The sequence below is a fragment of the Apiospora hydei genome (genome assembly GCF_038363865.1).
Source record: "Apiospora hydei strain CBS 114990 chromosome Unknown utg000009l_segment0_segment0, whole genome shotgun sequence".
Lineage (NCBI taxonomy): Eukaryota > Fungi > Ascomycota > Sordariomycetes > Amphisphaeriales > Apiosporaceae > Apiospora > Apiospora hydei.
In genome coordinates, this window is record NW_027117368.1 from 5,008,362 (window position 1) to 5,034,867 (window position 26,506).

General features: G+C 51.6%; 8 protein-coding genes across 8 annotated transcripts; 4 read left to right on the forward strand and 4 right to left on the reverse strand.

Annotated features, from left to right (window-relative positions):
• Nucleotides 1-1,909: 1,909 nt before the first annotated feature.
• PG997_013378 (HET domain-containing protein) lies at nucleotides 1,910-3,830 on the reverse strand (the record flags this gene model as incomplete). Its single annotated transcript, XM_066817692.1, has 2 exons — nucleotides 1,910-3,125; nucleotides 3,508-3,830. 2 exons carry the CDS (start codon nucleotides 3,828-3,830, stop codon nucleotides 1,910-1,912), a joined length of 1,539 nt encoding a protein of 512 aa, XP_066663384.1.
• A 1,596-nt stretch (nucleotides 3,831-5,426) lies between these two features.
• On the reverse strand, nucleotides 5,427-6,934 carry PG997_013379 (Adaptor complexes medium subunit family protein; the record flags this gene model as incomplete). Its single annotated transcript, XM_066817693.1, has 5 exons — nucleotides 5,427-5,507; nucleotides 5,560-6,000; nucleotides 6,099-6,653; nucleotides 6,705-6,833; nucleotides 6,896-6,934. 5 exons carry the CDS (start codon nucleotides 6,932-6,934, stop codon nucleotides 5,427-5,429), a joined length of 1,245 nt encoding a protein of 414 aa, XP_066663385.1.
• A 3,700-nt stretch (nucleotides 6,935-10,634) lies between these two features.
• Nucleotides 10,635-12,669, forward strand: PG997_013380 (Clock-controlled protein 8; the record flags this gene model as incomplete). Its single annotated transcript, XM_066817694.1, has 2 exons — nucleotides 10,635-11,343; nucleotides 11,435-12,669. 2 exons carry the CDS (start codon nucleotides 10,635-10,637, stop codon nucleotides 12,667-12,669), a joined length of 1,944 nt encoding a protein of 647 aa, XP_066663386.1.
• A 1,506-nt stretch (nucleotides 12,670-14,175) lies between these two features.
• Nucleotides 14,176-15,085, reverse strand: PG997_013381 (uncharacterized protein; the record flags this gene model as incomplete). Its single annotated transcript, XM_066817695.1, has 2 exons — nucleotides 14,176-14,649; nucleotides 14,741-15,085. 2 exons carry the CDS (start codon nucleotides 15,083-15,085, stop codon nucleotides 14,176-14,178), a joined length of 819 nt encoding a protein of 272 aa, XP_066663387.1.
• A 554-nt stretch (nucleotides 15,086-15,639) lies between these two features.
• PG997_013382 (uncharacterized protein) lies at nucleotides 15,640-17,559 on the forward strand (the record flags this gene model as incomplete). Its single annotated transcript, XM_066817696.1, has 1 exon — nucleotides 15,640-17,559. The coding sequence occupies one exon, from the start codon at nucleotides 15,640-15,642 to the stop codon at nucleotides 17,557-17,559; it is 1,920 nt and encodes a 639-aa protein (XP_066663388.1).
• A 1,219-nt stretch (nucleotides 17,560-18,778) lies between these two features.
• On the forward strand, nucleotides 18,779-19,510 carry PG997_013383 (uncharacterized protein; the record flags this gene model as incomplete). The annotated part of the gene is made up of 1 exon (XM_066817697.1): nucleotides 18,779-19,510. One exon carries the CDS (start codon nucleotides 18,779-18,781, stop codon nucleotides 19,508-19,510), a length of 732 nt encoding a protein of 243 aa, XP_066663389.1.
• A 579-nt stretch (nucleotides 19,511-20,089) lies between these two features.
• On the forward strand, nucleotides 20,090-20,725 carry PG997_013384 (uncharacterized protein; the record flags this gene model as incomplete). The annotated part of the gene is made up of 1 exon (XM_066817698.1): nucleotides 20,090-20,725. One exon carries the CDS (start codon nucleotides 20,090-20,092, stop codon nucleotides 20,723-20,725), a length of 636 nt encoding a protein of 211 aa, XP_066663390.1.
• A 3,652-nt stretch (nucleotides 20,726-24,377) lies between these two features.
• Nucleotides 24,378-25,917, reverse strand: PG997_013385 (heterokaryon incompatibility (het-6OR allele); the record flags this gene model as incomplete). The annotated part of the gene is made up of 2 exons (XM_066817699.1): nucleotides 24,378-24,388; nucleotides 24,411-25,917. The coding sequence occupies 2 exons, from the start codon at nucleotides 25,915-25,917 to the stop codon at nucleotides 24,378-24,380; spliced, it is 1,518 nt and encodes a 505-aa protein (XP_066663391.1).
• Nucleotides 25,918-26,506: the final 589 nt, after the last annotated feature.

Consider the following 26,506-nt stretch of genomic DNA (forward strand, 5'->3'; position numbering starts at 1 on the left):
CGTTTTTTTACGCCGATCGGCGCGTATTATAACGAGGGTTAACCCGATTATACTTATTATAAAACCGGTTTTATCGAAATTATATATATCCTTATTAACGATGCCGTATTTAGCCTTAATATTCGCGACTAGCTTAAATTAACCGAAAATAACGTTCGGATCTTCGCAAAGGGCCCTTTAGTAATCGTATCGACGATTTATTCTGGTCTTAAGGTCTAGGTTACGGTTAATAAATCGCCTAACCTAGTGCTTGCCGACGCGTTCGCCGCCGCGCGACGCGGTAAAGAGATTAGCTATATCTTTCACACCAGTTATATTAAGAGGCATCCCTCGAGTATTTAGATTAATTATATAATTACGAAGCACCTTTTCTTTAATCGGATTTAATTTTCGTCGAAAGTGTCCGATTTCGCGTTGTAAAGGTCGGCCGTGGAGTCGGTAGTTTAAAGAAATTCGTGAAATATTAAAAGCTTTCGTAGCAGCTTTTTAATTAATATACTTTACGGGGTTTCGCGTCGTTTAAATCGCTAAATCGATCCGTTCTTTTAATAAAAAATTAGGTATTATAATTATAAAATTAAAACGTGTTAAAGTTTAAAAAATATAGTCGGTCGGAAAAGTGTCCCGGTATATAATATATCCCGCTTATTAATAAACCACGTTACCTCTTTATTTATCGCACTTATTTTAACCTTTTAATATAGTATTTTATTCGCCTTTAAAACGTGCTTATTCGAAGGAAATCGAGCTATTTATTAAGGCTTTAATAAATTATATTATAAAGCTTAAGTTCTTTATCGCGTTTAAGGCCGTATATTTTACTGTTTTTACGAAAGTTAATATTAAATCTAAATTTAACGCATCCGGCTTAATACCTTATTATTCGAATAAAGTAATAAGTAAGTTAAATATATAACTTTAAACGCTTACACCGAAGTAGTCGTAACCCGGGACTTTAAGTATATATAACCTTTAAACGCCGTTTAACCCGTAATAAACGACTAAATACTTTATTTATATAAAAAAAAATGTTTACCTATTAAAAAAGTTTTCTAACGTTAATTTTAAATACGGTAAACTAAATAGCGAAGGGTATAACCCGAATAGCCCACAAGGTGACCATATTAAAAGATCAGGTCCGCACCCTTCAAAATACTAATTTGGCCCTTTCGAAGCGCCGGAAAGCTAAAAAATTACGAGTCCAGCTTGAAGGAGCCTTTACCATTAAGGAATCTTAAGCGCTACAGAACGAGAAGGCAAAAGGGAAGCGTCCACCGACCGGCGAAGGCGAAAATAGTGGCTCGTCGAAACAACGCGCGACGGGCGGTAGGCGCTGTAGCAACTGCGGCGAAACCGGTTACAATGCGCGAACGTGTAAAAAGGATATAAAATTAAGTAGCGAATCGGATAGCGAGTAATTTTAATTAATTTAAAGCGTTATAATTAAATAAATTTATATAAAAATATCGAGATATAAAAAAAAGTGTCTAACTTAATAATATATCCGACTTAATAGTAAACCACGTTAATTTATTATCGTAAATAGTAAAAATATAAGGTATAAAATATAAGTTATATAAAATTAAAAGAAAGTGTTTAATTAAACCGTGTATTTAATTAAACCGTGGATTACGTTATAAAAAATAATTTTAACCGAAATTTCAATATTACGAATTAAGTAATAAAATTTCTTAATTTAATAAAAACCGTTGCGATTTATTAAACATAATAGTATAGTCCGTAATATCTGGGAGTATGAATATTTTATTTGCGACCAACAATCTTACAAGATTCAGCGCCTTTCTCAAGGTTCAGGTGTCAGTTGTGCCGTACGGCTTTCCCAAACTTCACGACCTGATGGATTTCCTCAAGAACGTGGCCATTGTAATAAGGAGATGGGCATCCACAATTAATGGATGTGAGTCGGGTCCCTGAAAATAACCTTTACAGGAAGCACTGATCGGCGACGAAAGTCATGAAGTGGGCTTTCTGATTGCTGGACGAGTGGCCACGCCTTGTCACTGTAATGGTGTGATCCCTCGGGGAAGTATGCTAGCACCTCCTCGTGCAGTGTAGATAGCTTTACGCATAGTTCCTCGACTGTCTGTGCATGCTGGCCATGCTGGTCGTATAAAATATCCCATCGGTTTTCACTGCGTGTCTTTGCGAATATATCCGAGGGCCTGGCTTGTATCACTGTGTGACGAGTTGTGACGGGGCTTCCATTGAGGCCCCATACAGCAGAAAACAATACACTAAATAGACCACTGGATACGAGTTGATGTGAAAAGTCTCGCGATCTACATCGTCTCATTGTTGTGATAGTAAAGCCCCTAACATCGTAAACGTCAAGGTACGACTGGATATGGTCGATGTCCCCAAAGCCAATCCTCGTGAGGAAGCCGGAGGATTCTGGGCAATATCGGGCTTGGAGAATTTGGGGCTCAACACTGGCAGCAATTTGCTGTGTCCTTAGCTCCGTCAAAATGAATAAGTCACAGGTTGTTGAATTCCCCATCACTTGAAACTGTGCATCCAAGTAAACTTTTGAAGTAGGAGTATGAGATCGCAACCATCTGTGGTCACCTTTATTTCCCGTTGCCAGCAAAGGTATCCAAATCTGGAATTCTTCTCGACCTAGACGAGTAGAAGTCGTCTTTTGGGTTTGTGGTTGATACAAAGCGCGGCAACAATTCAGTCCTGCTAAGACGACATCTGGAATTGTCGTTCTCATGAGTTCCAATCGCATAGATATGCCAAGATTCGTAATTGCATGAGACGATTGTTTAATATCGTTGCATCTGGAAATATCACCGCATGTCTTAAATGCTGCGGGTGATTTCGCAAGCCCACTTGTTGGCTCCGATGGCAAATTGGTATGGTCCCATGCTAGAATGCTGTGGTCATCCGAGACCTTGATGATCTCTTCTTGGAGCTTGAGGAAAGCCTTAGTTCCTTGCCCATATAGCATAGGCATGTTGATGTCGAAAATACCGAGTAAGCAGTAAGTCATGTCTTCGGGTACAGTTGTTCGTCGGTCAGCAGCCCAGGACATGCGTTGGGCGATAGAGAATGTCGGTATGGACGAGGAGTCTTCCAAAGCTTTGCGGTGAATGGTCGTGAATCTAAGGATTCAATCTGATAGGTTGGTCTTGCCTCCCAGAGGTGACCAATCCCGGGCAAAGAAAACCAGATCCTTGGGAGCCAACAACTCCTGAAGTGTCCAACCGCGGGTCCACCAACGACTATTCTGAAAACCTTCCCAGATGTTGATGTTCTGGTGTTTGGTTTTCTGTTGCCGAGAAAACCAGCCTTCGGTGTAGCTCTTGTAACCGCGAAGGGAAGTGGCGGTCGGGACTTGGACGTCGGTGAGAATGACGTAGCAAACTTTTGAGTCTCGATACCAAGCACTATATATGATATTCATCAGCAACAACCAAACATGATGGCTTTGGGTCACGGTTCAACCTCTGAGAGGCGTATCGACGACAAACGAATGGAACTTACAACATAGAATTGATAGCCTCACTAAGCTCCGCCGAGCTCGTCTTGTCGATGCAGTTGGTATCACACCAAAGGTACTGAATCCCGTCGCGAGCGGCCTGCTGGCACGCGCCGATGACCTTCTCGTACCCTTTCTTCCGAGTGACGTTGGGCCTGGACATCTTCTGCGTGTGCGGGCACTGACCCTGGATGGCGCCGGAGTCGTGGACCACCTCCCACTCCTGGAAGCTGATCTCCTCGGGGCCCCAGGTGTGCGAGAGGATCGCGTAGGGGACCTGGGTGTAGATGGACTCCAGGAGGAAGGTCTTGGTGTTGATGAGACGCATGGCGAAGGTGTGCTGTCGAGACGATGGGGAGTACTGAAGTAACGGGAAAAGGTGTTTGTGCGTTGAAGTGATGCTTACAATGTTGTAGGAGACTGCCTGGCTGAGAGGTGTTACAACAAGTGATGGAGAGAACAAAACTGTGTTGTCTGGCAGTTGAAGAAGTTGGGACATCGAGCCGATGCAGATATTTAGGATCATCCCACATTGTCAACATGTTGGATATTCCATCTTCGCCCCTGTTTGGAAACCTCCTTCGCTAACAGGCACAGGCGCCTTGCCCTGAGACATGCAGATGAGAGGTGAATATGAAATATAACATATGAGCAAGAAAATACTCCGAGATTACTTACCGGCTGTCTTGATAGCTCAACAGGACGTCAGCCCCTAGTCAGGCTGGCTTACAGGTAACTTCCGAAAGTAGTGGCATCAGATGGCCCTGGTCAAGTTGTTTGTCGGCTACATGATCGTTGCTGCGTTTGATGCGACATCTCGGTGTGTATGGACCGCTGTGTATGGCTGGTTGGCTTGAGAGCCGGCAAGCTGCATTGCAAGAAACCACCAGCTTTACTGGATCTTCGGGGCTAGTCTGGATTATCTATCATCATATTCAAGTCATGCAGGGTGAATGGGCGATGTCCAAGAACTATATCTCCATGTCAACAACAAACATAGAACCAGTAAACGAAGGCCATCTTGTTGCGTCCAAAAGTTCGTACTTCGCGAGTGCTGAATATTTCCGCGTATCAAAAGGGTCTGTCTAAAACCGAGCCCAATATCCAGCCGTGCATATCATATGCGTCAGAGAAAGCAAGATATGACAGGATCTCAGCTGCAAGATCGATCGGCTAGCTCCTGGCTCCCGAGCGATACCGATTCGTACAAGTCGGGCAACTGTACGAGCAAGGATGCATTGTCAGGTGGCTGGTCATATTTACGGTAAACCCGGAACTGCATGAGTGGGATATCGACAAACGGAGCAGGCAACCTCCCGTCATATCCCAACGCTTACGCAGCATTCATCTCGAAGATGTCAGTGACATCAAAAACGACAGGAGCATCATGACCAATTGAGGGCGGGGGTTCTATCCGTCATATCTGGGTATCTGATGGCTGCCGTAGAAGTGAGAGGTGACATTCAGTCAGATATACGCGGCTGTCACATAGATAACTTATGGTGGAGGATACGAACTATTGGTCAAAGCACTGAGACAGTCGGTGTGAAGAACAAAGAAAAAGGATTCAGGATTCACATCAGAGCTGAGCAATTTCTCCGGCTCAAGAGAACAGAAGAGTTGACTGATCTCTTTTGCTAGAAGTTGAGGTTTTGAAAGGCCGGGAATCCCACCTAGGCTCTTGTAGCTATGCCGGTGTGTGTGGAGAAACCAGGCCAATGATCACATCGTATATGCAAAGCAGAAGAGATTGAAGAGGATATGGTCATTGATATTTTCGATCCTCAATAGATGTTCTGTGCTCTCCGTCATAATCATCGCATCCTGGCCATTCGCTATACTTGTCGCTTTTTCTCTAGCCTTGCCTCCTTGGCACTTGTCGTACAGACAGAAAGGCCACATTTCAACATTATCTTGTCCATCATCATACAGCATCCGGCAAACGCACTGCGATATCTCCGGATTGCGTAATGTACCGTACCCAGGGGAGGGACGGATATTGTAACTAGTGACAGGTCAGGACTTGTAGCAGCAAGAGCAAATATGTGGGGACGTACCTTGGGCTCAGTAATCTTGAGGTATCGCACCTGGATACCACTTGTCGTAAAGTAGGGGATCTCGAACTTGACTTGGATCGGTCGCTTGGCACCCTTGCCAGCGCTCACACCGCCCATACTGCCACCGAAACCACCCGTCATACCACCACCGTGCTCGTCGTCTCCGCGTACACTGGGCAAGCCCAGCTCAGCCCTCATTAAGAATTCTTTCTGGCCACCAAACTGCTTGATCTTCCAGACGATGGCGCTCTGCTCAGGGGCGTAGTGGACACTTCCAACATTGGTGCGGAAGCGGGGCGAGTCAGCGTCGTCGGGCACCGGCACAATAATCTCGACGTTGTTGGCTGTGCTCCTCCTCTTGAACTGTGCGCGCGCCTTCAGCATGTACTCTATCCGAGAGCCGGAGTGGCTCTCTACAACACACTCCACCCAGATCAAGGGCTTCACTTGTGTGTTCAGGCGGTAACTCATGAGCTCGAATTCGCCATCCGGGGGATGAAGGAGATGGTGCGGTCGTTTTCGAAGCGCGATAATCGCACGCATTGGTGGAACTTGACATCCTCCATCTCGATGGCCTTGCCTCGTGTCGTCCTTCCGGTCGTCTCGAACATGACCTTGTCGTTCAGGCCCAATCGCAGCTCGGGCATACCCGAGAGGTAGCACTTCATTTTGATGGCGCCCAGAATCTCGGATCGCAAGACATTGCCGTTCGCTGACACCAGCAGGTTGAGGCTTTCCACAACGTCCAAGAATACTTCGTTCTTCCTATATCTGATACCCTCGGAGCGCCATGACACAGCGTTGGTAACTGCGATGGGCGGGCGCGCCTGGACCTCGAGCTTGTGCGACTCTTGTGTAATGTACTCCTGTAAGATCTTGGACTCGGTCGTTTGCGGGTAGCCAAAGTCCATCATCTCATCTAGCAGCTCGTAGATGATGACAAAGTTGTCGCGAATGGATTCTTCTTCGAGGGCCTTGAAGTACTCTGTAAACACTTCCACGATCTTGTGTAGGAAAAGGAGGATCTCGGCGGCATTGGTGTTGCGCTTCGTCAGGGCGAGGAGGTAAAGATTGTTGTGTCGGATGTAGAGATACTATCGGTTGTGAGAAGCAATTCTGATGGGCAAGGGTCGTAAATATCCTACGTTGACACCCTCGTGGGAGAAGCATGGCGGCACGGCCGATGATTCTTCTTCAGCGTCGCTCAGGAGAACAGGGAACTTCTCGACCGCTGACATGGGAATATCACCGCGATAGTTTCGGGCAAGAAGGGTCTATGGCAGTCATGTATTAGCATCATAATTGGGCGGAAATTCCAATGGTAATCATCGCATACCTTGCCCTTGAGGTCGAGAAAGAACAGCGCGGAAGCCATGATGTACAGGAGCTTGGCGGTAAGGAGTGGATGTTGATGTTGTGTAAGGGGGACGCCAATTGGCACTCAGGCCAGACAATGAATGCCAGGAGCGTTAATTCATGCGTCTCGGTGCTCGAATAGGCTTCCGTCAAGGTCGAAATGCTGGTGCCTGGGAACTATTGACGAACGTCGAAACAGGCGCAATTACAGGACATACACGAGCTGGACCCTTCTAACCTCGATAACACCTGAGCAGGCCAGATTGACCCCACGTAATCAGGAGTGGACGTCGACGAGCTCAAGGAGGCACAGACCACATCTTAGCAGCCGGGCTCACGTGACGCAATCGCCCAGCTTATCCAAGAAGTGGAGCTTCCGAAAACATATATTATCACCAAAAATCGCTGCATGCTTTCTGGTTTCCTTTCTTCCTTTACAACAACGCGTCCATTAGACAGTGCACGACTTCTTAACCCTCGCAATGCCGGCATTCTGCTGGGCCATTGCTTTTGACGTGGAAGTGGTTTGCGATTTCGAGGCGCGGAGAAAGATTCAATTGAATATGGTACCATAAGAGCTGCCCGAGCAAATTCTTCTGTTGCTTTTGGCGGCGTCAGAGGGACCGAACATCACGATTAAACTGAGTAGCTTCTTTTTTCTTCTTTTTTCTGTCTACGTAGCTGCCAGCGTCTCAGCAGTAGTCTAGAATTTTGCCATGACAAGGTGAAGGCCTTCGCTTTGGCTGCCATGTCTGTTTGCCAGAACAGCGTTGTCTCCAATCTTGATGCTTCAGATCTAGATCTGCCATCTGGCAGCAGCTGCCAGCGAAAATCCTCGGCTGCAGACAAGTGACAGAGTGTAGTGCGATACCCCGAGCTCACTTGGCGATTTCATATCGAACCACCTCACCGGCTGCTAAAGCTAGGAGCCGTCATCTCGTGATTGTCGGTCGACCTTTACCGCTGAATGCCAGATCTAGATCTCGGTTTCGGGCAGTAGAGATTCGACAGTAATAAGGGTGCAACATCAGGGCTTTATCGGATGATCCTATTCACCAGATCCTCTTTTTCAGCATTTTCTCCCCAACGTTCTCGGCGTTGAGGAGGAATCAATGAAATCCAGGTTATGCTCCTTTCATGTCAAACATGTTGCAGTACTGGGGTCTACGTAAGTAATCCCGAGATGTTTGTGGTCCAGGGGGAAAAACTGGTTACCCGATATCCAATCTTCATGCGACTCCTACCACTAGAACAAAAATAGTCTGCCTTAGGCAGGCCCAATCGAGTCCATCTCAAACATCTATCGCCTTAGAGCCGGGCAATATCCGGCGTCGGTAGGTTGGCACGCATATGAAAAAAAAATGCAGTCCGACAGCGTCAGAACGACAGCCACCGGTAAAAACGGTACTCGCTGGTGACTGTCAGATGTTTTTTTTCCATCGTTACTTGTAATGCTTCATGTGGGCCACCATTACCAGCAGTTGGGCAAATCAGAAGCGAGTTTCCGAGCTTGTAGTGGAGACGGATCTCCAAATTGCAGAAAGACATGCCATGTATTTGTACATCGCGAGCATGGTTAGCGTGTCGCATGTGATCGAGTCTGGCAGAGTCGGTTCCGCAAAAAGCCCACGCTCTTGGCTGCATCTCCCTCTGATTAAACAGCCAAACACATGCATTGCCCTGCCTTGCCTTGTGTAAGTACCCGTCCCCGTCATGGCTGACTTCATAACGGAAACAGCCCTGGAAGCAGCATGGCGTGTCGAGCGAGCAGCGAGGACCGGCTGACAGGGGCGCAATCACAAATTGTGACAACACGAATGTACCTTGGAACCGTTTTCAAATCGAGTGGTAGGAATCAATCGGGGGTTTAGCAATTTGTGCTGCCCCCTTTCCCCAACATATGGCGTGAGGCAAGGAAGGATGCAGATGAAATACAGCGGTATGCTGCTCTCGCGAGGTTGTGCGTGTAAAACGGGAAGATGCTGACGTTCGTTTTAAACTTCGGCAATGCATCTTCAGCTGTGCGTGGAATCTGGAATAATTGGGCTGGCTGTGGAAATGATCGATCCCTTCCGACCCCCGAATCTGTTGGAAGTTGGAACGGGTTGCCCCATCCTCCTGCTTCTGGCTGCTGGCTGCCCGCAGCCGGTGCTGGGTGCCGCCCAGCGTTTGCCAGAAGAAGCCTGCCCTTTCACATGGAAGCCAGAGAAGAGTGTGCCCCTAAAAAGAGGACAGGGCAAACAGCACGCTATTTCTAGAGGATCTGCTCCACCGAACAGCGCACCTGAGCACAACCCCCCTGTAGTTGGGACCTGCTAACCTCGGACCCTACATGCAAACACGACGACAACCGGCTACGTCTGCACCAATAAGAGCGGGCGGTGGTGTGTTTCTTTCACAAGCAGGAAGACGATCGCTGCTGACCGCATACGTCAACCGGCGGGGAGGCAGAAGGGTGCTGATGTTGATTTCTTACCCAGACGAGCGGCACATAAGGGGCCCGGATTGAGTCATGGATGGTCGTTCCGAGTGGGATTTTTCAGCAAGGCATATGATCACGTTAGTTTTGAGCAAGTGGGAGAAAGGCAGGCGGTTATCCAGGATGGGGGGTTTCGAGCAGACGGTGCGGCCACCTGGGAATTAGTTACATAACCCAACGTAATGCCTGGCACGGCAATGGGACTATGCCACTGCCACATGATGCTGCTTGTCGCCGGTTGATTGGGAGGACCAGAAAACCAGCGACGGCCTAAAAGACGGGGAGCGCCTTGTCCCCTGTCTCACACTCGCCTGCCCTGCTGCCGGTGGTTTGCCGCCCCCAGATTTTCCCTGGCTGGTCAATCAACACACGCACCTGGCACCTCCCGTTCTAATTAATCCCATCTCATCATCCAACCCACTACTGCACGACTTGGAGTCCGTTTCGAGCTGGGCCTGCTCAATTTGAACTGTTCAGCGGGACCATTTCGCGGCCGCTGCCATTTTCATAAGCAAAGCTGCCACTATTCTACGGCACTACCCCCCACGCCTCTTTCGTTGAGATCGGTTTAGTCTTGACTGGCATCATCGTCTCATGATAGCCATACCATCATCATCTTCCCTTCCGTTTTACTTCTGCTTCTGACAAAAACTGTTGTACTGCTATTACTACCCGTCCCCACCCCCGTTCCCCGTTCTGAGACTGTGAACCTTCCCGTCTCTCTCTGAGCGTTGCATGAGCGCAGAGCTCAGTCTTTCCTTTTTCCCATTCGCACGTGTACCAAGCAAAACCACGCCCGGATTCTCCGCTTATATACCATTACCCATACATACTGTTTCGTGCTGATAAGTGTATTCCTCCCACAAGCACGAGTCAGGGCCCTATATTCCATTCAATCTCCACGGGTCGGGACCGACTGCGGCGGACGTTTTGCAAGAGCGCCTCGGAAATACAACCTGGATTGTTCGGACGGTGCCAACTCTGTCGCTCGAGCCTTTTTTTTTTCCTCTCGGACTGGCCCCAAATGATTTCATACAGTATTCAGTGACATACTGGCAAGCTAGAGGCTCCTCTTCCCCCCAAAAGAAGAAAGGCGCTTGAGGCTTGAGTTGAGTTCGCTGCTGGCCACCCTACTACCTACCCTCTGCGCCTCCTGGACTGGTTTTATCGGTTTATTACTCGGTTGTCTACGCGCTGATGCAACAACAAATAAGCACCGGCGCACACCCAACAACCCACCATGGAGCAGAATCACATGTTGCCCCGGCCGGCAAACACTGTTGATTTTACCTCGACTACCGCTGCGAGTCACCACCCTCTCGATCAGAAGCCGGCCATCTTGCAGCAGGACCATCGACAACAAACTCCCTCAACCGACCCTGCGGCTTTCAAAACATTCGATCGTACCTTTAAGCTTCCACTGTATCCTCCACCGTCATATGCTCAAACACACCACCACGACCACAAAGCCCTTGCCTTCCCCGACGCTCCCAAGACGGAACTCGCCCCGATCCACACCTTCACTGGCACCGTCAACGACGACAAAAAGAAACATACTCTACCGTCCCTGTCATCCTTAACCGCCTCGTCGTCGCCTCCATACACCTCGTCGCTGGCTCAGGCCAACCCGCCCATCCCTGTGGCTCCGACCTACAACCCGCCGCCTCCCCCGTTATCAGTGACAGCATCGGCCTCATCCTCGAACTCGGTCGCGGCACCCCTTCGGCCCCAGGAAACCCACTGGCCGAGCCTCAACCCTCTCACAGCCTACTACGCCCCAAGCCATGTGCAAGGTGCAGAGCCAATGCAGATGGAAGGGGACTCAACAAACAGCAGCGTCTCAAGCGCGGCTTCACCGGAACGATACGAAACGGGCAGGGCAAGCAGCGTTAGTCTAGATGACCCAGACGTGAGGCTCGCCGCTGAAGCTCTGGGCGACTTGAGAGCAGGTAAGTTGTGGTCGTCTGGACTCCGGTCCAGAGCAAGCGATGTTGTATTAATCCCGTCGGGGGTGTACTAATTGGTTGTCGTTGTGTATAGACTTCGTATCCTCACCACCAGATCAAAGCACAACATTACCATCAACACCTAGGTCACAATCGAACGCACCGCCAGAACCACTGCTACAACTACTTACTACGAACCACCCACTCCTTGGAAATGTGATCGAGGGAACACAATCGGCATACGTTGCCGGAAAGAACTACTCTCCGCGCTTCAAGTCGGGCGCCGAATACGTAGAGGGGTATGTGACCCCTATCGCAAACACGGTCGGCACTGTCGGTCGAAAAACCGGCGTGGAAGGAAGCGTGCGTTGGTTCTTGGGCGGAGGGCGGAGGCATAAATCCCACGGGTCGGATCTGGAAGCTGGCGATTATGGGTCTTCAAACAAGAGACGCAGAGTCGATGCGGGATCGGCAGAGACGATGGGCCAGGATGAACACATGTCGGGGACGGCAACTCCCAGAGCGACAAACGACCCTCGCGATCGCCGACTGTCTGTCGCAAGCACCATCGACACCCTACCCGCATACGACGACTACCGATCCCCGGCTTATACTGAGCAATCTGAACCGCGACCGGCAAGCGCATCCGCATGGCAATCACGACTCATCATGTCGACGTCGGGCCTGAGTATTGCCATGAGCGAAGAGAGTCTGAGGAGTCTGAAGTATTGTCTCAGCTGGCTACGCTGGGCTAACGTACATATCGGAAATGTCATCAACTCATTGAAGTCGGTCATGGAGCGATCTACGAACGATGCGACCATGGAAGGGTCCAGTGCATCGAGCAGCGCCGAACAGCAACAAATCGCAGCACGAATCAACGCTTTGAGGGCCGATGTTCTGAAGACTCTTCAAGACGTCATTAGCACAGTCAGCAAGTACGCTGGCGGTGCTTTGCCCGACAACGCCCGCATCCTCGTCCGCCGTCACCTGACTAGCCTGCCTCAACGCTTCCGCATTGCGTCCATGGCTGAGGATGGCCAGAGGACCAACCAGCAGACTGACATGTCGGATGAGGAGGCTGGCATCGCCAAGGAGAAGGAGATGCGTGAAGGTGTGCAGAAGGTTCTCGTCCTTGCCAAGGAGGGCCTCGACATGATGGCGCAGGTGTCTGGTGTTCTGGACGGGACCATTGTCAGTGCCGAAGAGTGGTGCGAGAGGCTAGGCCGAAAGAGGAGGCAACAGCGTGAGGAGCTCCTCGAAGGTCCGCGGTTGCCGCACTTCCCTATTTACGATGGCAAGATGGACGTCAAGATGGCCGACCAATAGAAGATGACGATGAAAGCAAGACGTGATGAGCGACGCGGGAAGGCATATCAAGACCAAAAAAGTTTGGTGTTCCGGGGAAAACGAAAAAAAAACGAGCGATGCCGAGGGGAGATGGGATAGCTAGGGTGTGGGGTTCACCAGGCATCTCATGGAGCCGACGTACAAGATCGGCAGTACACCACATCACTAGTACGACGGACTGGCCGATTTCCTTTCTACCGATACCGAGATTCTTCGACGGACCCCTCTCACCTTTCACAACACCCACCCATGTCGCCTGGCACGACATGCACATCATCTCTACGAACCACGATTTTCTCTTACTTTTACGAAACGTGTTGCGTGAGACAGCTTATACCCTTTCGGCAGATTAATCAACGCCTTGTACATGTATTCAAGCTTGGATTCTTTCGCCTGCTTGCTGAATCGCCGCATGCATACCTTTTTCAAACTTTTTACCTCTTCCTTCTATTCACATTTAGGGGAATTTATACTAGGGCTTCTTTTGGTTGGGTTTCACTACGGGCACGGCATCGCTTTCCGGGATGGATTGAAAAAAGAAACGGAAAACGAGGCACATTTGGCCGTACGTGGCTGGGCATTGTTTTTGAAGATGTCGTTACGTACTCTACCAAGGACGGATGGAGGAGTTGTCTGTACTCATTTTGCGCATATCAATCTCGCGTGGCTCGCAATTGGGCTATTGCTATTTACTGAATATATATCGTACGACCGCACACTATCATAGTCACCAATCTTGTAGTGAACGCTTTCTCGCCCTCAGGTTCCCTTTACGAGCAATGGAAGAGCAACGACCAGTTGGCGACTCATGCTCCGAATTGCGTCACTAGCAGCTTTTTGAGTTGCGGCATTCCGCTTGACATAAGTCGGGTTCCGCGGGTCCAACCTTCTGTGGACCGATGCCATCGTGATCGGGATTGACTCCCGCCATGGAGCTCAATAGCTTGTCACCAGCAGGGTCTTATTCACCATCGGATCATTGCTTATTAGGCTCCTGCCAGTTTAGTAAACGAACCATGCTGTTGGCAAGCTCAGCTGCTGAACTCGGGATTCGAATACCCAACTAAAATCTTAAAGTTCCTTGACTGACTAAGCCGTCGTTTGCTTATTCCCTCCCGCCCATGCTAGTATTGTCAATATATGCCGCTAGAATCACTGGGGCAGGTCGGAAACCACAGATGGCCGAGAACGAAGTGCCAGTGTTCTTCTGTGGATTGACACTTGACGGACCTCACTCAGCCGGGTGGTCATATGGTCTGTGTTGCTACATAGAGGTTGCATATTCTTCAAACTCTGGGATACGATGTATCTTTCCCAGCCTTCTCAAACCTAGATGATGTCCCAACCACTCTCGCGGTGCGTATCGGATCCGCTGCAGCGTCCCCCCAGCCTCCGTCGAAATAAGATTACTGTCCCCCGCAATCTCCTCACCCCCTACTACGGGTCCATCACCACGTGCCAACCGACCGCTCTTCACTTGCCTATCTAGGCAGGCGCCCCGTCCCGGATCGCCTGGCTCAGCGTCTCGTTCCGCCGGATCCACGGGCCCAGGCACTCCCCCGCCTCCGTCGCCAGCAGCAGGTCCGCGACCAGGCGCCCGAACACGACGCTGCCCCAGTCGTTCAGGTGCGTGTTGTCGCCCTCCTTCAGGTCGTAGGCGTGCGCTGCGTCGCTGCCGATGCGGTTGACGTATTTCAGGGACGCTGCGTTCAGGTCCAGCAGGGTCGTTGTTTCTGTCGTGTTGTTGTTTGAAGAGGAGGCGGCGGCGGCGATGGTGGCGAGGCGCTCGTTTTGGAGGGTGTCTGTTAAGTTGTGCGGGGAGTCGGCCGGGAAGGAGCGCCGGGTTAGGGGGGTTAGGAGGATGGGGTGGGCGGAGTGCCTCCGGATGGAGCGGGTGAGGGAGATGAGGTTGGTGGTGTATTGGGCTAGGGAGATGTTCTTGTCGGGTTTCTGGTGACACTGTTAGTTGGCCTGCATTCGTGATTCCTACAGTGAGTGACGACCAAAAGTTCAACCACCACCACCACCACTTTAAGAACGGTAAGCCTACCTGATCATTGTGCCCAAACTGCACCGTCACCCAGACCTGGAACCCCTCGGCATTCTTCTCGTCGATCAGCCGCGTGACGTTAGCCCAGTCGCCTCCCTTGACAAACGACACCGTCGTTGCCCCGTTGTGGCCCTTGTTCACACCCCACGCCGGCGGCGCCTCTAAGAACGACAGGAAGCCATTGCCCCACCCGCCGCCGCCGGCCGACTGCACTGCCGTGGTGGAGTCGCCGGCCAGGATGAAAGCCGGCGGCTTCGATGTGCACGGGTTACATGGTGACTTCGCCCCCGCCAAGGTGGCCGAGGACAGCAGGAGAGTTACGAGGAACGCGGCGTTGAGATGCATGCTGATTTGCTGGGCCCGCGTATGTAGACAGGCCCTCACGCTTATGCTGGCGATGCAATTTCATCTACATGTTTGCCAGCTCCGGCAACAGCCTGAGCTTGAATTCATATATAGGTCCCGTACCGACCGACTGACCGGCGGGGTTTGGCCTCCCACTCGTTAATTCCTCCGGCCTCTAAATAGCCTATATTATTGCAGTGGATGCCCGGGTATGTCTGACCGGGGTTCGCGTCAGCTAGGCCCGAGTTTTGGAGTTGGGTGCGACCCTCCTGGCTCTTGTTATTCTGGCCAAGACTACACATTGAGGACTTAGGATTGGTAACTCCTATTGAGTAAGCTTTCTATTTCTCTATCCTACGCAGTTGAACTGCCATGAGGCCGAGTGTTCCTTGGAGGCTATGCCCGCTAGCGGTGCTGACGGCTACGCAGTTGTAGGGCTGAGCCCATCTTCGCGCATTGGTATCCCCACAGTCTTCGAACTTGTGCATTGCGCGTCAGCACTGAGCGACAACTTGCTGCCCTGTGCTTGACATACTGACGGGATTGTATGTAGCATGGACTGGCATAGTACTGATTGCAAGAGGCCGGACATCGTCGACTTTGGCAATGGTCGAAGCTGCCTGGCCTGCGGCTCCATCGAGCCCCGCTCCATCTTATCCCCGATCCGTCAGCAGTCCGAGATCCGCATCTTGCGTCTTCAGCACGGCGCATTCGACGATCCCATCGTCTGCGAGGTCTGCACCAAGGACCTGACATTCTACCCGGAATATGAGGCCGTGTCCTACACCTGGGCCGACGAGTCGGGCGACGCGACGAGGTCCCGGACCATCCAGATCGGGGACAAGCCGTACCAGGTAACCGTCAACTGCGAGAACGCCCTCCGGCGCCTGCGACGGCAGTTCTCGTACCGCAAGCTCTGGATCGACGCCATCTGCATTGACCAGGACAATCTGGAAGAGCGCGGACACCAGGTCCAGCTCATGCCGCGCATCTACTCCGGCGCCAAGGCGGTGCAGATCTACGTCGGCGAGCTGACGCCGCAGTCGCATCATTTTCTGCAAGGTCTGGTGAGCCAGTCCTACGGCGACGAGGTCGGCAACGGGAACGTCTACGACTTCCATCAGGGCATGTTTGAGTTTGTTTCTCGGCGGTATTTCAGCCGTGCCTGGATCATGCAAGAGGTTGCTCTTGCCAGACAGGCTACCGTCATCTGTGGCAACATATCCGTTCCGTGGACGCTGGTCAAGTCAGGTGAGATCGCAAGCCTGGTCCGATCCGGGCTTTATGCCGACTCCGCCCGACAGTCGATCCCGCCCTGTTTCGCTTTCGACCACTCCCTTTACTCCACTCCGGGGCAAGAACTGAGACTGCTGGACTTCGCCGCTCGCAACTGCATCGCCACAGATCCCAGGGACAAGATCTTCTCACTACTCGGCGTGATACCAGGAGGGCGGCTGGGCACGATCGAGGCGGACTACAGCCTGACCGCCTCGCAGTTGTACGCCAAGACGGCGCACTATCTGGCATCTCAACATGGGTGGATGAGCGTATTATGTAGGGCCGGGGTGGAGAACGCCTTCCTTACCGAGATCCCATCTTGGGCACCCGACTGGACACGCCCCCTGCGCAAAGATCCGACGATGCTCAAGGGCCTTCCAATGCAGAGCTTCGAAAAAGGGGAGTGGGACGAGATCACCAACACTCTTACTCTGAAGTTCATTCGACATCCAGCCTGGAGGCCGCGGGAATGGGAGGCAGGGCTTCTCATCCACGAAGAACACCTTGTAGGTGGCGCAAAGAATCTGGTCTTCCCCTGCGACGCTAATGCCTCGACCTGGGGCATTGTGGAGGCCCTCGCAGGTGACTTTCGTCTTGCATGCCAAGATACCACTGCAGAAAAAGACCTGACTCTTATGTTAAAGAACGCGGGGGAAGATTACTACGGCCTGCCCCAGGTTCCAGTCCACTATGCAAAGTTGCGCTGCCGCCCGGCGGGAGCAGACTCGTACACCCTGGAAGCAAGTAATTGCTCCGATAAGCCAGTGTTTTGGTCGTACATGCCTGCTCGGATCGCCGTGCAGGTCTTCACCATGACCATCACCGAGATGCACTATTCTCGAATCCTGGGCCTATTCAGCGGCACCGAGATTGATCAGTCGCTCCCCACCGAGGAAAACGTCAACAATACCATGGTGGATCTATTGCATCGAGTCCAGGCTCTTCGACACCAAGAACCCACCGATGCTGAGCTCGAGAACCTCTGGATGAATGAGTACCGGGCTGGCAATCTGGTAAGGATCGAGGCCTTGCAAAATTCCTCGGCGCGCTTGCAAACACCACTCAACGAACCGAACCCGGGCGGAGAGGGTCCTAACTCGGTCCATCATCCGGAGTTCGTCCGTATCAACGACGGTGTCTGGAGGTTGTTGGTCCGTAACTATATCTTGCAGGAGACGACTATTAAACTGGTATGAATGGAGTACACTTGATGCCCATGATAGTGTTGTCTCTTCCAGACTCTTCCCGTGACTTGGCTTGTCGCATTGTGCCCGTCGACTAGATGTAGAACTGAGTCGTCGAACCGAACTGAATGCCGTGCCAGGTTTCGAGGAGACATTAACGGTAGCAGTGCTTTATAGATAGAAACTGGTCTCCAGGGTGCCTATGTGAATTGTCTGGAAACATCTTCCGAACACAATGAGTCTCGAAAAGAGTCATGTCTCATTCTCACAGTTCGTACAAAGAGACTATCTAGCCAAGTCAAGAGAGTGCTGGAAGTGATCAATGTCTCACTATACGTAAAGGTTAATGTGGACATAGCCGTCACTACAACTGACAATGGGCTGAATAGCGTCATCTGAGACTGTCTAGAGACTGCTACACAAACTGTTTTGGGTCATGTTCCTTGACTTGGGGTGCTTTATATGATTGTGCGGCCCGATGTATGTATTTAAATAAACCTCTGGGTTATAAACTGATTTGATGACCTGTGATATCCTAAACCTATTTTCCCTTTCCCACTCTATCATGGGTTTACTTGTCCATAATTCCTGGAACACTCAAGACGCGTATAAGTTGGATTGCTCATCAAGCATGCAGCACTTCCAGCCGACATCGTAGGCCGATATGACAAAAAGCCAGAGTCCAACACATCCCTGCACAAACCAAACAAAATCAGAATCAGAAGAATTGAATCATATGCTAGCTTGCAGTATACGAGGTACTCTATCTATGGTGTCTGGAGCAAGGCATTTTGAGAACCCAGGGAATCCTCCGCCAGTGCCAAGATGTCGAGATACAGAGGCCACACCACCAGGGACAGATCAACAACGAGAATACTACGCTGCAGGTTGTGGTATTCAATTTCGAAAGTACTGCTCGCGTGTCGTTGTTCATACCGCTCCAGGCATTATGCAACACAAACTGCCGGATACTGACACTCGCCTTGTAAAACATCCCAAGTCCGCCTTACGAAGGACTGTGGGAGACAACCCGAATGTTTGCCGCAAACACAAGCGGATATACTGCCCATCGTGTGTATTTTATCTCGACCCCGACAATGGAGTTTGGGAAGACGGCAGACTCCGCCAAGGTCCCCAAGTCTACGCACCAGGAGATTGGGCCGAGCAGCCCCTATTTGGTAGCAGAGCACGCTTTGATACCGCTACTCACTGCAGACAACAACAGGATGTTATGCGAGGCTCGGAGGAACTTCTAGGGGAGAAATTACTGCTATCTGCCATCAACTCAACTCCCAACAATACCTGGTTCATCTACTGCCCAAAGTGTCAGCTCGCCTACCTAATCGGCAGCGAAGGCCGCAACGAAGCCGCGAACCACCCGGCTCACCTTACTCAATCAGACCCCCAGCAACGCAGCATAGCCGTCTTCATCGACGGAGTAAACGAACACGCCGCTGCCACCAATCACAATAACAACAAAGACACCGACGAGAATCAAGAAGAAAGCACCTGGACCGGCCGGTTCTGCGCCTACTACGGCCCCCACTCCCGCTACAACGGCGACACCCTCCTAACCGCCTACCGCGACGAGTCGCACCTCCTCTACGCCGCCCTAAGCACCACCCTAGCCTACTTCGCGCACCAAGTCCCCCGGCGCCGTCTGCGGGACGTCAAAAGACACGCCGTCACCAACAGCCACCGGTTCCTGCGCGACTGCACCGTCTTCCGGCTGCTCGTGCTGGTCGGGCCGGGCCTGCACAAGTTCCTGCCGCTGCTGGGCCCCGTCGCGGAGGGGCCCGTGGAGACGGAGGCGCTGCTGGCGGCGCAGGCGGTGCGGTGGAAGTGGAACGCGGCGAGGTTGAAGGCGAAGGAGTCGATTGCCGCGGAGGTGCGGAATTTGGCGGAGATGGGAATTTTGGTCGAGTGGTGCGAGTTTGTAGGTGATGTTTGCCCGTTGCCGTGAATGGCTGTTGCCGTGGGCATGATCTGGCTAGGAGAGTCCGCGGCCTGTAGAGACATAGTGAACACAGAAACCATCAATGTTCCGATTTCCTCATCTTGTGCCTGTGCTTGCCGATACAGTATATCGTGTTTGCTTGCAGAAGTATATCACGCATGATGTTTGCTTTGAGAGTCCCGGGCTAGCTGTCAAAGAGGTCTGGCCCACGTCAAGCGGACAACGATGGATAAAGAACGTATGAATTGAATTGTATTGCAGTAAAAATAAAGACCTATCCATAATTAGAGGACAAGAGAGCTTTGTCTCTGCCGACGCATTGTACCTATTGTGTGACTGGCAGTAGCTGGGCCTATATAAGCCACCACCTTCACTCCTCCATCATGTACTCCTGACTCTTCAGCACATTCAATCCATTTCCTCCCACAGACCACACACACTACCAGCCAGGAGCTCAGGTACCGAGTAAGTTTGACATTCCATCTTCTATTTTTCTTTTGAATCACCAGTGAGAGAAGAAGCATCCACGCTACTCTCACTCCGTCACCCTCAGAAGAAAGAAACATAAAAGAAGAATAGAAGAAGATGGATCGTATCTACGAACTTACTTACCTGTGTGGTTGTGGAGAAGGCCAATCGACATCCCGGTCGAACTACGAGCGGCTCATCAAGATCCAGCGGGTCCCCTTCGACACGGCGGTCGTCAACCGCGTCTGCGGCGAGTGCCGCCGCAAGCCGTGCAACTTCAACAGCTGGTCCTGGAAGACGGTCGCGCCCAAGGACAAGCAGCGCCAGAGCCAGGGCGGGTACGGCGGCAAGTTCGACGAGCTGATGATGTTCCTGGGGGAGCTGGTGCCGCAGCTCGACAGCCTGGCCGTCAGCGACCTCGAGGTCGTCGTCCACCGCGTCGAGAGCCGGCTGCACATCGACGGGTTCCGCCTCTTCAACAAGCACAACGTCATCGAGGCCGACCGCATCCCCGAGAAGATGAAGCGCGACATCACTAAGCTGGTCTGGACCCAGATCGAGCAGCTGAAACAGCAGAAGAAGGAGAGCGAGCGCGCCCGCGCCCGCGCCGCTCCCTTGGCGCCGGTGATGGAGGAGGAGGCCGCCGGCGTCGATGCCCGCCAATCCCGAGACAAACGTGCGGCCGTTCGTGTCGTTAACTGCAAGCCGGGCAAGGCCAACCCGATCTCGGTAGGTGGTGCTGGATTCTTCTAATGAGTGACCGTGTCATCTAGTCATCCCGGAGTGCCCGATTTTCATGGATTGAAGAGGTAAGTCAATAGAGGTAAGTCGATGGAACTGTAGTAGAGTCGACACTGGATAAAACGTAGGTGTAGCTGTAGCTGGAGGGAGGTTAATACAAAAGGCTGGTACTCTTGTGATAATACTAATTCTCTACGTGCCTTCAAACCAGATAAGTGATGAACGAATTCCTTGCAAATTGACGGAGTAGTGTTGATGTTCGCCAGCGTAGGGAGTGAGGTTCAATCTCGAGTTCGTGCACGCCGATAGAATGCGGGGGTTGTTGCTCTGTGGTTCTGAGCTGATCAGGCGCTCGTCGCTCGCTATGACTGCTGTACTGCCCTCGACTCAGTGGGGAATGGTCATTGAGCCCCCGCGCTGCTAGCGGCTTCGCTGATGGTGATTTAGCATGTTGCGGAGGGGAAAATCCAGCATTAGCAGGACAAGACATTGAAAGGGGAAGAAGAAGTTGCGCAACAATGAAAAAGACAATTCAATACTAGTGCCTGCAAGCTGGGACCAAGAGAGACCCCGAGTCCTCGTTCTTGGGCTGCCTCAGGCGGGTATAGTCCTTTGTTTGCTACAGGTTCCGGGGATGTCAGCCGGAGGTGGGTTGGGGCACTTGCAAACTTCTGGGCGCTGGGATGCGGCTCTTCAGCCGGTCGAGTCCAGATGACCAGCGCAGAGTCATTGCGAGTTCTCGTCTTGCATTGGGATTTCGCGCCGATGCGACGCTGCTTCGTCATGCTTATCGCTGATTCGCGGTGGTTGCAAATGTTTTCCTTTATTTGAATGTTTGCTCGATAAAGGTATAGCCCACTGCCTGATGTTGGGCGTTCTCGGCAGGGGGGCGCCTCCAGTTCCAGCGCCCTCGTGGCCCTATGACCTGCAGGACCTGCAGGATGCATATCCTCCAGCGTCGCTTTCTTTGTTGCAGACTGCGGCTGTGGAGCCGAACCCCTGCCCAGTGCCCACCACCCACACCACCACTTGATCCTCAGGAACGAGCAAACATCGTGGCAATGGTCCTATAGGCGCTATGCTTCGCGATGTTTGTGCGAAAACGTGAAAACACAATGTATGCTGACGAAAAGTGAACGTAATGGCTGGGATGGCCCTGTAAATGATTAGGCATTGCCCAAAGAGCCTACAGCCTACACGTCGAGGGTAGTACTGGGTCTTCCAAAGCCTGTACTTGCCGCAACCGTGTTGAAGAGAGCAAGAGCATTGCTCTTTGTTTTCAAGAGTCGTAGTAACTGGTTGAAGCACAAATTGATGTCTTTCTTTTTCGCACCCAGAAGTACTTTGCTTAGCATCATGGCGTATCATTCGAGTTGTGTACTCTCGTCATGTTGACTGTAGAACAGTCTTCGCGGCTAAAGGCCATTGCTCTGGGGGCATGTCCGGATCATCACGCAGTATGCCCAACTTGATCAAATAATGCGCAACTTAAACTGAACAGTTTGCCTACACTCGATGCATGTTTGCTCTTTGAAGAGAGTCAGCTGCATTGAATGGTAGTCTGCTGTTAGTTGTCGACCTCGACTTACCCCTGAACCGGACCACAGCCCGCAGTTGTTTGCATCTTAAGTCGAGTCGAGTCACCACACCTGGACCATGTTTTCTTCACTCATATACACTCACATTGTATCTCTTCCCTTTTCCTCTCCTTCACTTTGACCAATACCAACTCGTTCTACGGTGGATCACCACCCATGGAGGCTCTGTTGGGAGCCAGCAAACATAATGTTCTTTGTTCTCGACAACCTCGTAATGCCTCTGCTATGGATACAGTGGCAAAGTCACCCTCCAACAAGTCCTCGGCAGTCACTGACAAACATCTTCTTTGTTTGCATCGTGGTCAGGATGGCTCCCAAGTCGAGCTTTAAAACGCTGGCCATGGCTAACAGTCATGGCTGGGAGAGACGCTTCGTTGCGATATGGCTCACACACATACACACGACCAGCAAAGCAACGCCCACCAGCCCATCACACAGTGACAGAGTACCTCACTCCTCGTCACGCTTCATCTAGTCTTGCTGTTGACAGCCCCCTATCCTACACACGCTTCTACGATAGTAGTTGAGCCGAGTTATCGCTTCCCTGACCACACATACACACCAGCTATAGGATTCGAGCCCAGTCAGCGCTCCTCCTGCTCAGTCACAGTGTTCCATACCGTCGAGTCGCCTACTACACGCATCCACACAAAGGGGTTGAGCCCAAGCCAACACTCCCCAGAATCACAGAATACTGTTGCTCCGAGAAGAAAAGACAGTCCTACGTGCTCAACACCACAATAGCACGCCTGCTCCTGGTCAGTTCCCCTTTTTACCGGAAGCTACACAAATCAATGCTGCCGCGAGAGAACCAGTCATCCCTGCGAAAGGTTGATTGTTGGTTGCTCGACTTGACTCTTGGTCTGTCTTTCATGGTTTGACATTCTTTGTCCACAGCTTTTGGACATTGAGCACTTAGGATATAATGAAATGGTTATCCCTGCGTGTACTTTTCCATAGAGCCAACAGTATTCTAACCAGAAGGCACAAGCAGACGAATACGTTTTGGAGACACATTCTTGTATCTTAGCAAGCGAAGCGACATCTTCTTAGCTATAGGCATGGAACCCACGAGGAGCCATTATCAGACTGGATCCTACAGGGGTCACAGGATCCCAAGCCAAGCTTCCGAAACCTATGGGTCTAGCAGGACGCAGACATGGGAAAGGAGCGAATTTCAAACTAGATCCTACAGTAGTCACAGTATGCCAAGCCAGGCTCCCGGAACTACCAGCTACAGAGCCTGGGATTCAGCTCGCTATACTAGCGAATATCAGCACGGATCTTTCAGGGATCACAATATCCCATGCCAGGCTTTCGGAACCACCGACCCTAGCAGCACGCAGCCAGGGGCAAGGAGCGAAGATCAGACTAGATTCTACAGGAATGACAGCATCTCAAGCCAGGCTTCTGGGACTACCAACTCTAGCAGCACGCATACAAGGGCAAACACAACAGACACAACCGGACCACAATTTGTCCATCCTCCATATGATAGGCAGGTGCAATGCCTATGTAGTTGTGGGCATCGCTCCCCCCTGACACCACTGGCAACTTCGAGGCAATACGACATGTGTACTCAGTGTTGCGATAACCAAATTCAGGGAATAGGCCGGTGTGGGTAAAAGCGTTATAAGAGTGGCTGCATAGGCTTTTAGTATACGGATATATATAGGAAACCAAGTTCACCGTTGGAGGTACAATTGTCTGGCTAACTCTAACATAATGTGACTCTTCGGGATGCATGTTTCTTAAACGCATCGTCCAGATGTCCCTTCAAGATGAGCCCCTCCCCCAATGCTTGACATTCAAATCCTCCATCCGAATAAACATCGCCTGAAACGTCCTGTGACACTGCCCCACGACCGTGTAATATCCATCCTCCAAACCACAAGGCCGTAGGACCATCTCGCAGCACGTCCCCCGTAGAGAACCCACTACATCTCCGCGTCGAGGTTGTAAGTCCGCCTGTTCCATCACGCCGACGGATCCGCTCGCGCCGACGAAAAGGGACTTATCTCGTATGGATGTTGCCACAGATCGCCACAATTCGGTGACGGCCGTCTTTATATCCAAACTATTGACAGTATCCGGCATACCCAGAAATGAGTCTTCGGAAGAAGTTTCTATTCTTGTCGGTACCTCTCCGACGGGAAGGAACATAGAGCTATCCAGGATCAGCTGGTGCCACGAGGGGCCGTTTGTCCCGTTCATGGTGTAATCATATTTGAGAATGAGTTCCTTGATCAAGACCTTGGCGTCTTCGGCAGAGGTGTATCGGTGCTTCTGGGTCCCTTCGCAGAGCCACGCAGATGCCGAGCGGAGGAATTCCTCGACAAACTCCACCGGGTCATCTGGCCTGGCATCGGAGGTTGCATTGAGCCCGTCTTCTTTGAGGACATCGAACTGGAGAAAATCAGCCTGCAGATACCACTCATCGCCTTCTCCTTTGATGAAATTTCTAGTGGAAGCCTCTTGCGCGAGGATCATGGTGTGAGCCGGGTTGTGCTTCCAGTCCGGCACCCAGGAGGGAAGATCAGGGTTTGTTCCGGACCGGTATTGAATACCATCCATGGTCATCCTCTCTTCTAGAAGATATTTCCCAAACTCAACGAGTACTTGGCGGGTAGACTTCCGATAGTCGTGAAGCAGGTGTGCGGGCAAGGTGCCGCCTATGAGCAGCCCGAGCACGGCGTATATCCGGTCTCTCGGATCGGTAGCCTTGAAATGAGCCGCTCCTGCCATGAGGAACCCAATAAGCTGCTGCGTCATCGTCACTGTCCCTTTGCGCAGCTGCTGGTCGTACCCGAAACATATCTCGAGGTGCTGTTCCGCAGGCCGATAGATACCCAGGAACTTCAGGGAACCGTACTCCGTCGGCATTACCTTCCAAAACATGAGCGCCAGCCGGAGGCTAAAGTACGATATCTGGATACTGCCGCACCAAAAGATGGGAAGGATCTCAGGCCGCTTGTCGGACGCGTGCGCCCATCTCGGCCAGCGCACGGCGACTTCCTGCAACACCCAGCAGCGCTCGAACCACTGGCGCTGCCGCAAGAACTCGTTGAATATCTTCTGCTTGTGCCAGAGCTCGGTGTAGCCGTAGCGTGCGACTAGGGCCTCGACGTGCTGATTTTTCTTACGGATGGCGGTGATGTCGGCGACGTAGTCGGCCACGGACTGGACGGCCGCTTCCGACCACGGTAGATAGTCGCCGAGCCAGATGAGGACTTGAGACGCGTGTTTATAGATCATGGACATCTTCTGGATTTCGTGACTGCGTTCGACCAGGTCCGATTGGTTAATACATAGACTGTCGATCCAGAGTCTTTGTGGCCCATCCGACTTCCTCAGGCGCTGGAGTCCGTCGAACAAATTGGTGGTCACCGGGTACGACATGCTATCCAAACGGATCGGCTTGGTGATGGAGGCCTCGCCCCAGCAATACGACAGAGCGTCGTAATCCTTGGTGATGTCTATGTCAATATGCTCCAGCTCACACTCGATCGGATCGCCATATTCGCCAGGGAGCAGATTGACGATTCGGATCTCCGTGGGGCTGTCACCCAGGGGGCGATGAGGTGATATGCCCTTGAACCGCTCCATAGCGTTCAGATCAGGGGTGGATCAAAACGAAGTAGATGCAGTCAATCCTCGGTATATCCAAAACAGGCCCCAAGTCCAAGAATATAGAAAAGAAGAGAGCACATTCGCACAGAGCGAAAGGGGGCATCACCCCAAGATCAGCTCGGGGCGGCGCCATCACCGTTGATCGACCCGCGTTTGCCCAGTTTGCCCAGTTTGCGTGGGACGAGTCGATCCAGTTGCTGCGCCCTGCAGCAAACGTCCTGGCAGGGCCGCGACATGATTCGACGGCGTCGGTACATTGTCCTGCACGAGCTAGCCCCCCTCGAGGCGTTTTACTGGACAAACAACCAATCGAACCGGGCACGCGGGAGCACAGCCAACGCAACGAGGTGCGACAAAAGTAGAAAAGCAACCGGAGGTGGCAGACGCTAATGCTGAAAGAGTTGCTGTCTTGCGTCTTGTGGCTTGTGATTGAAATCAGTACTGGACATATCAGCAGCGGTGAGACGGCGATTTAAAGTGTGAAATATTTGTATTTAGTTCAATTTATGTCATGTTCGGGTCATTACCGAGTGTTACTCGGACACAGTCGTAAGTGGGTATCGTT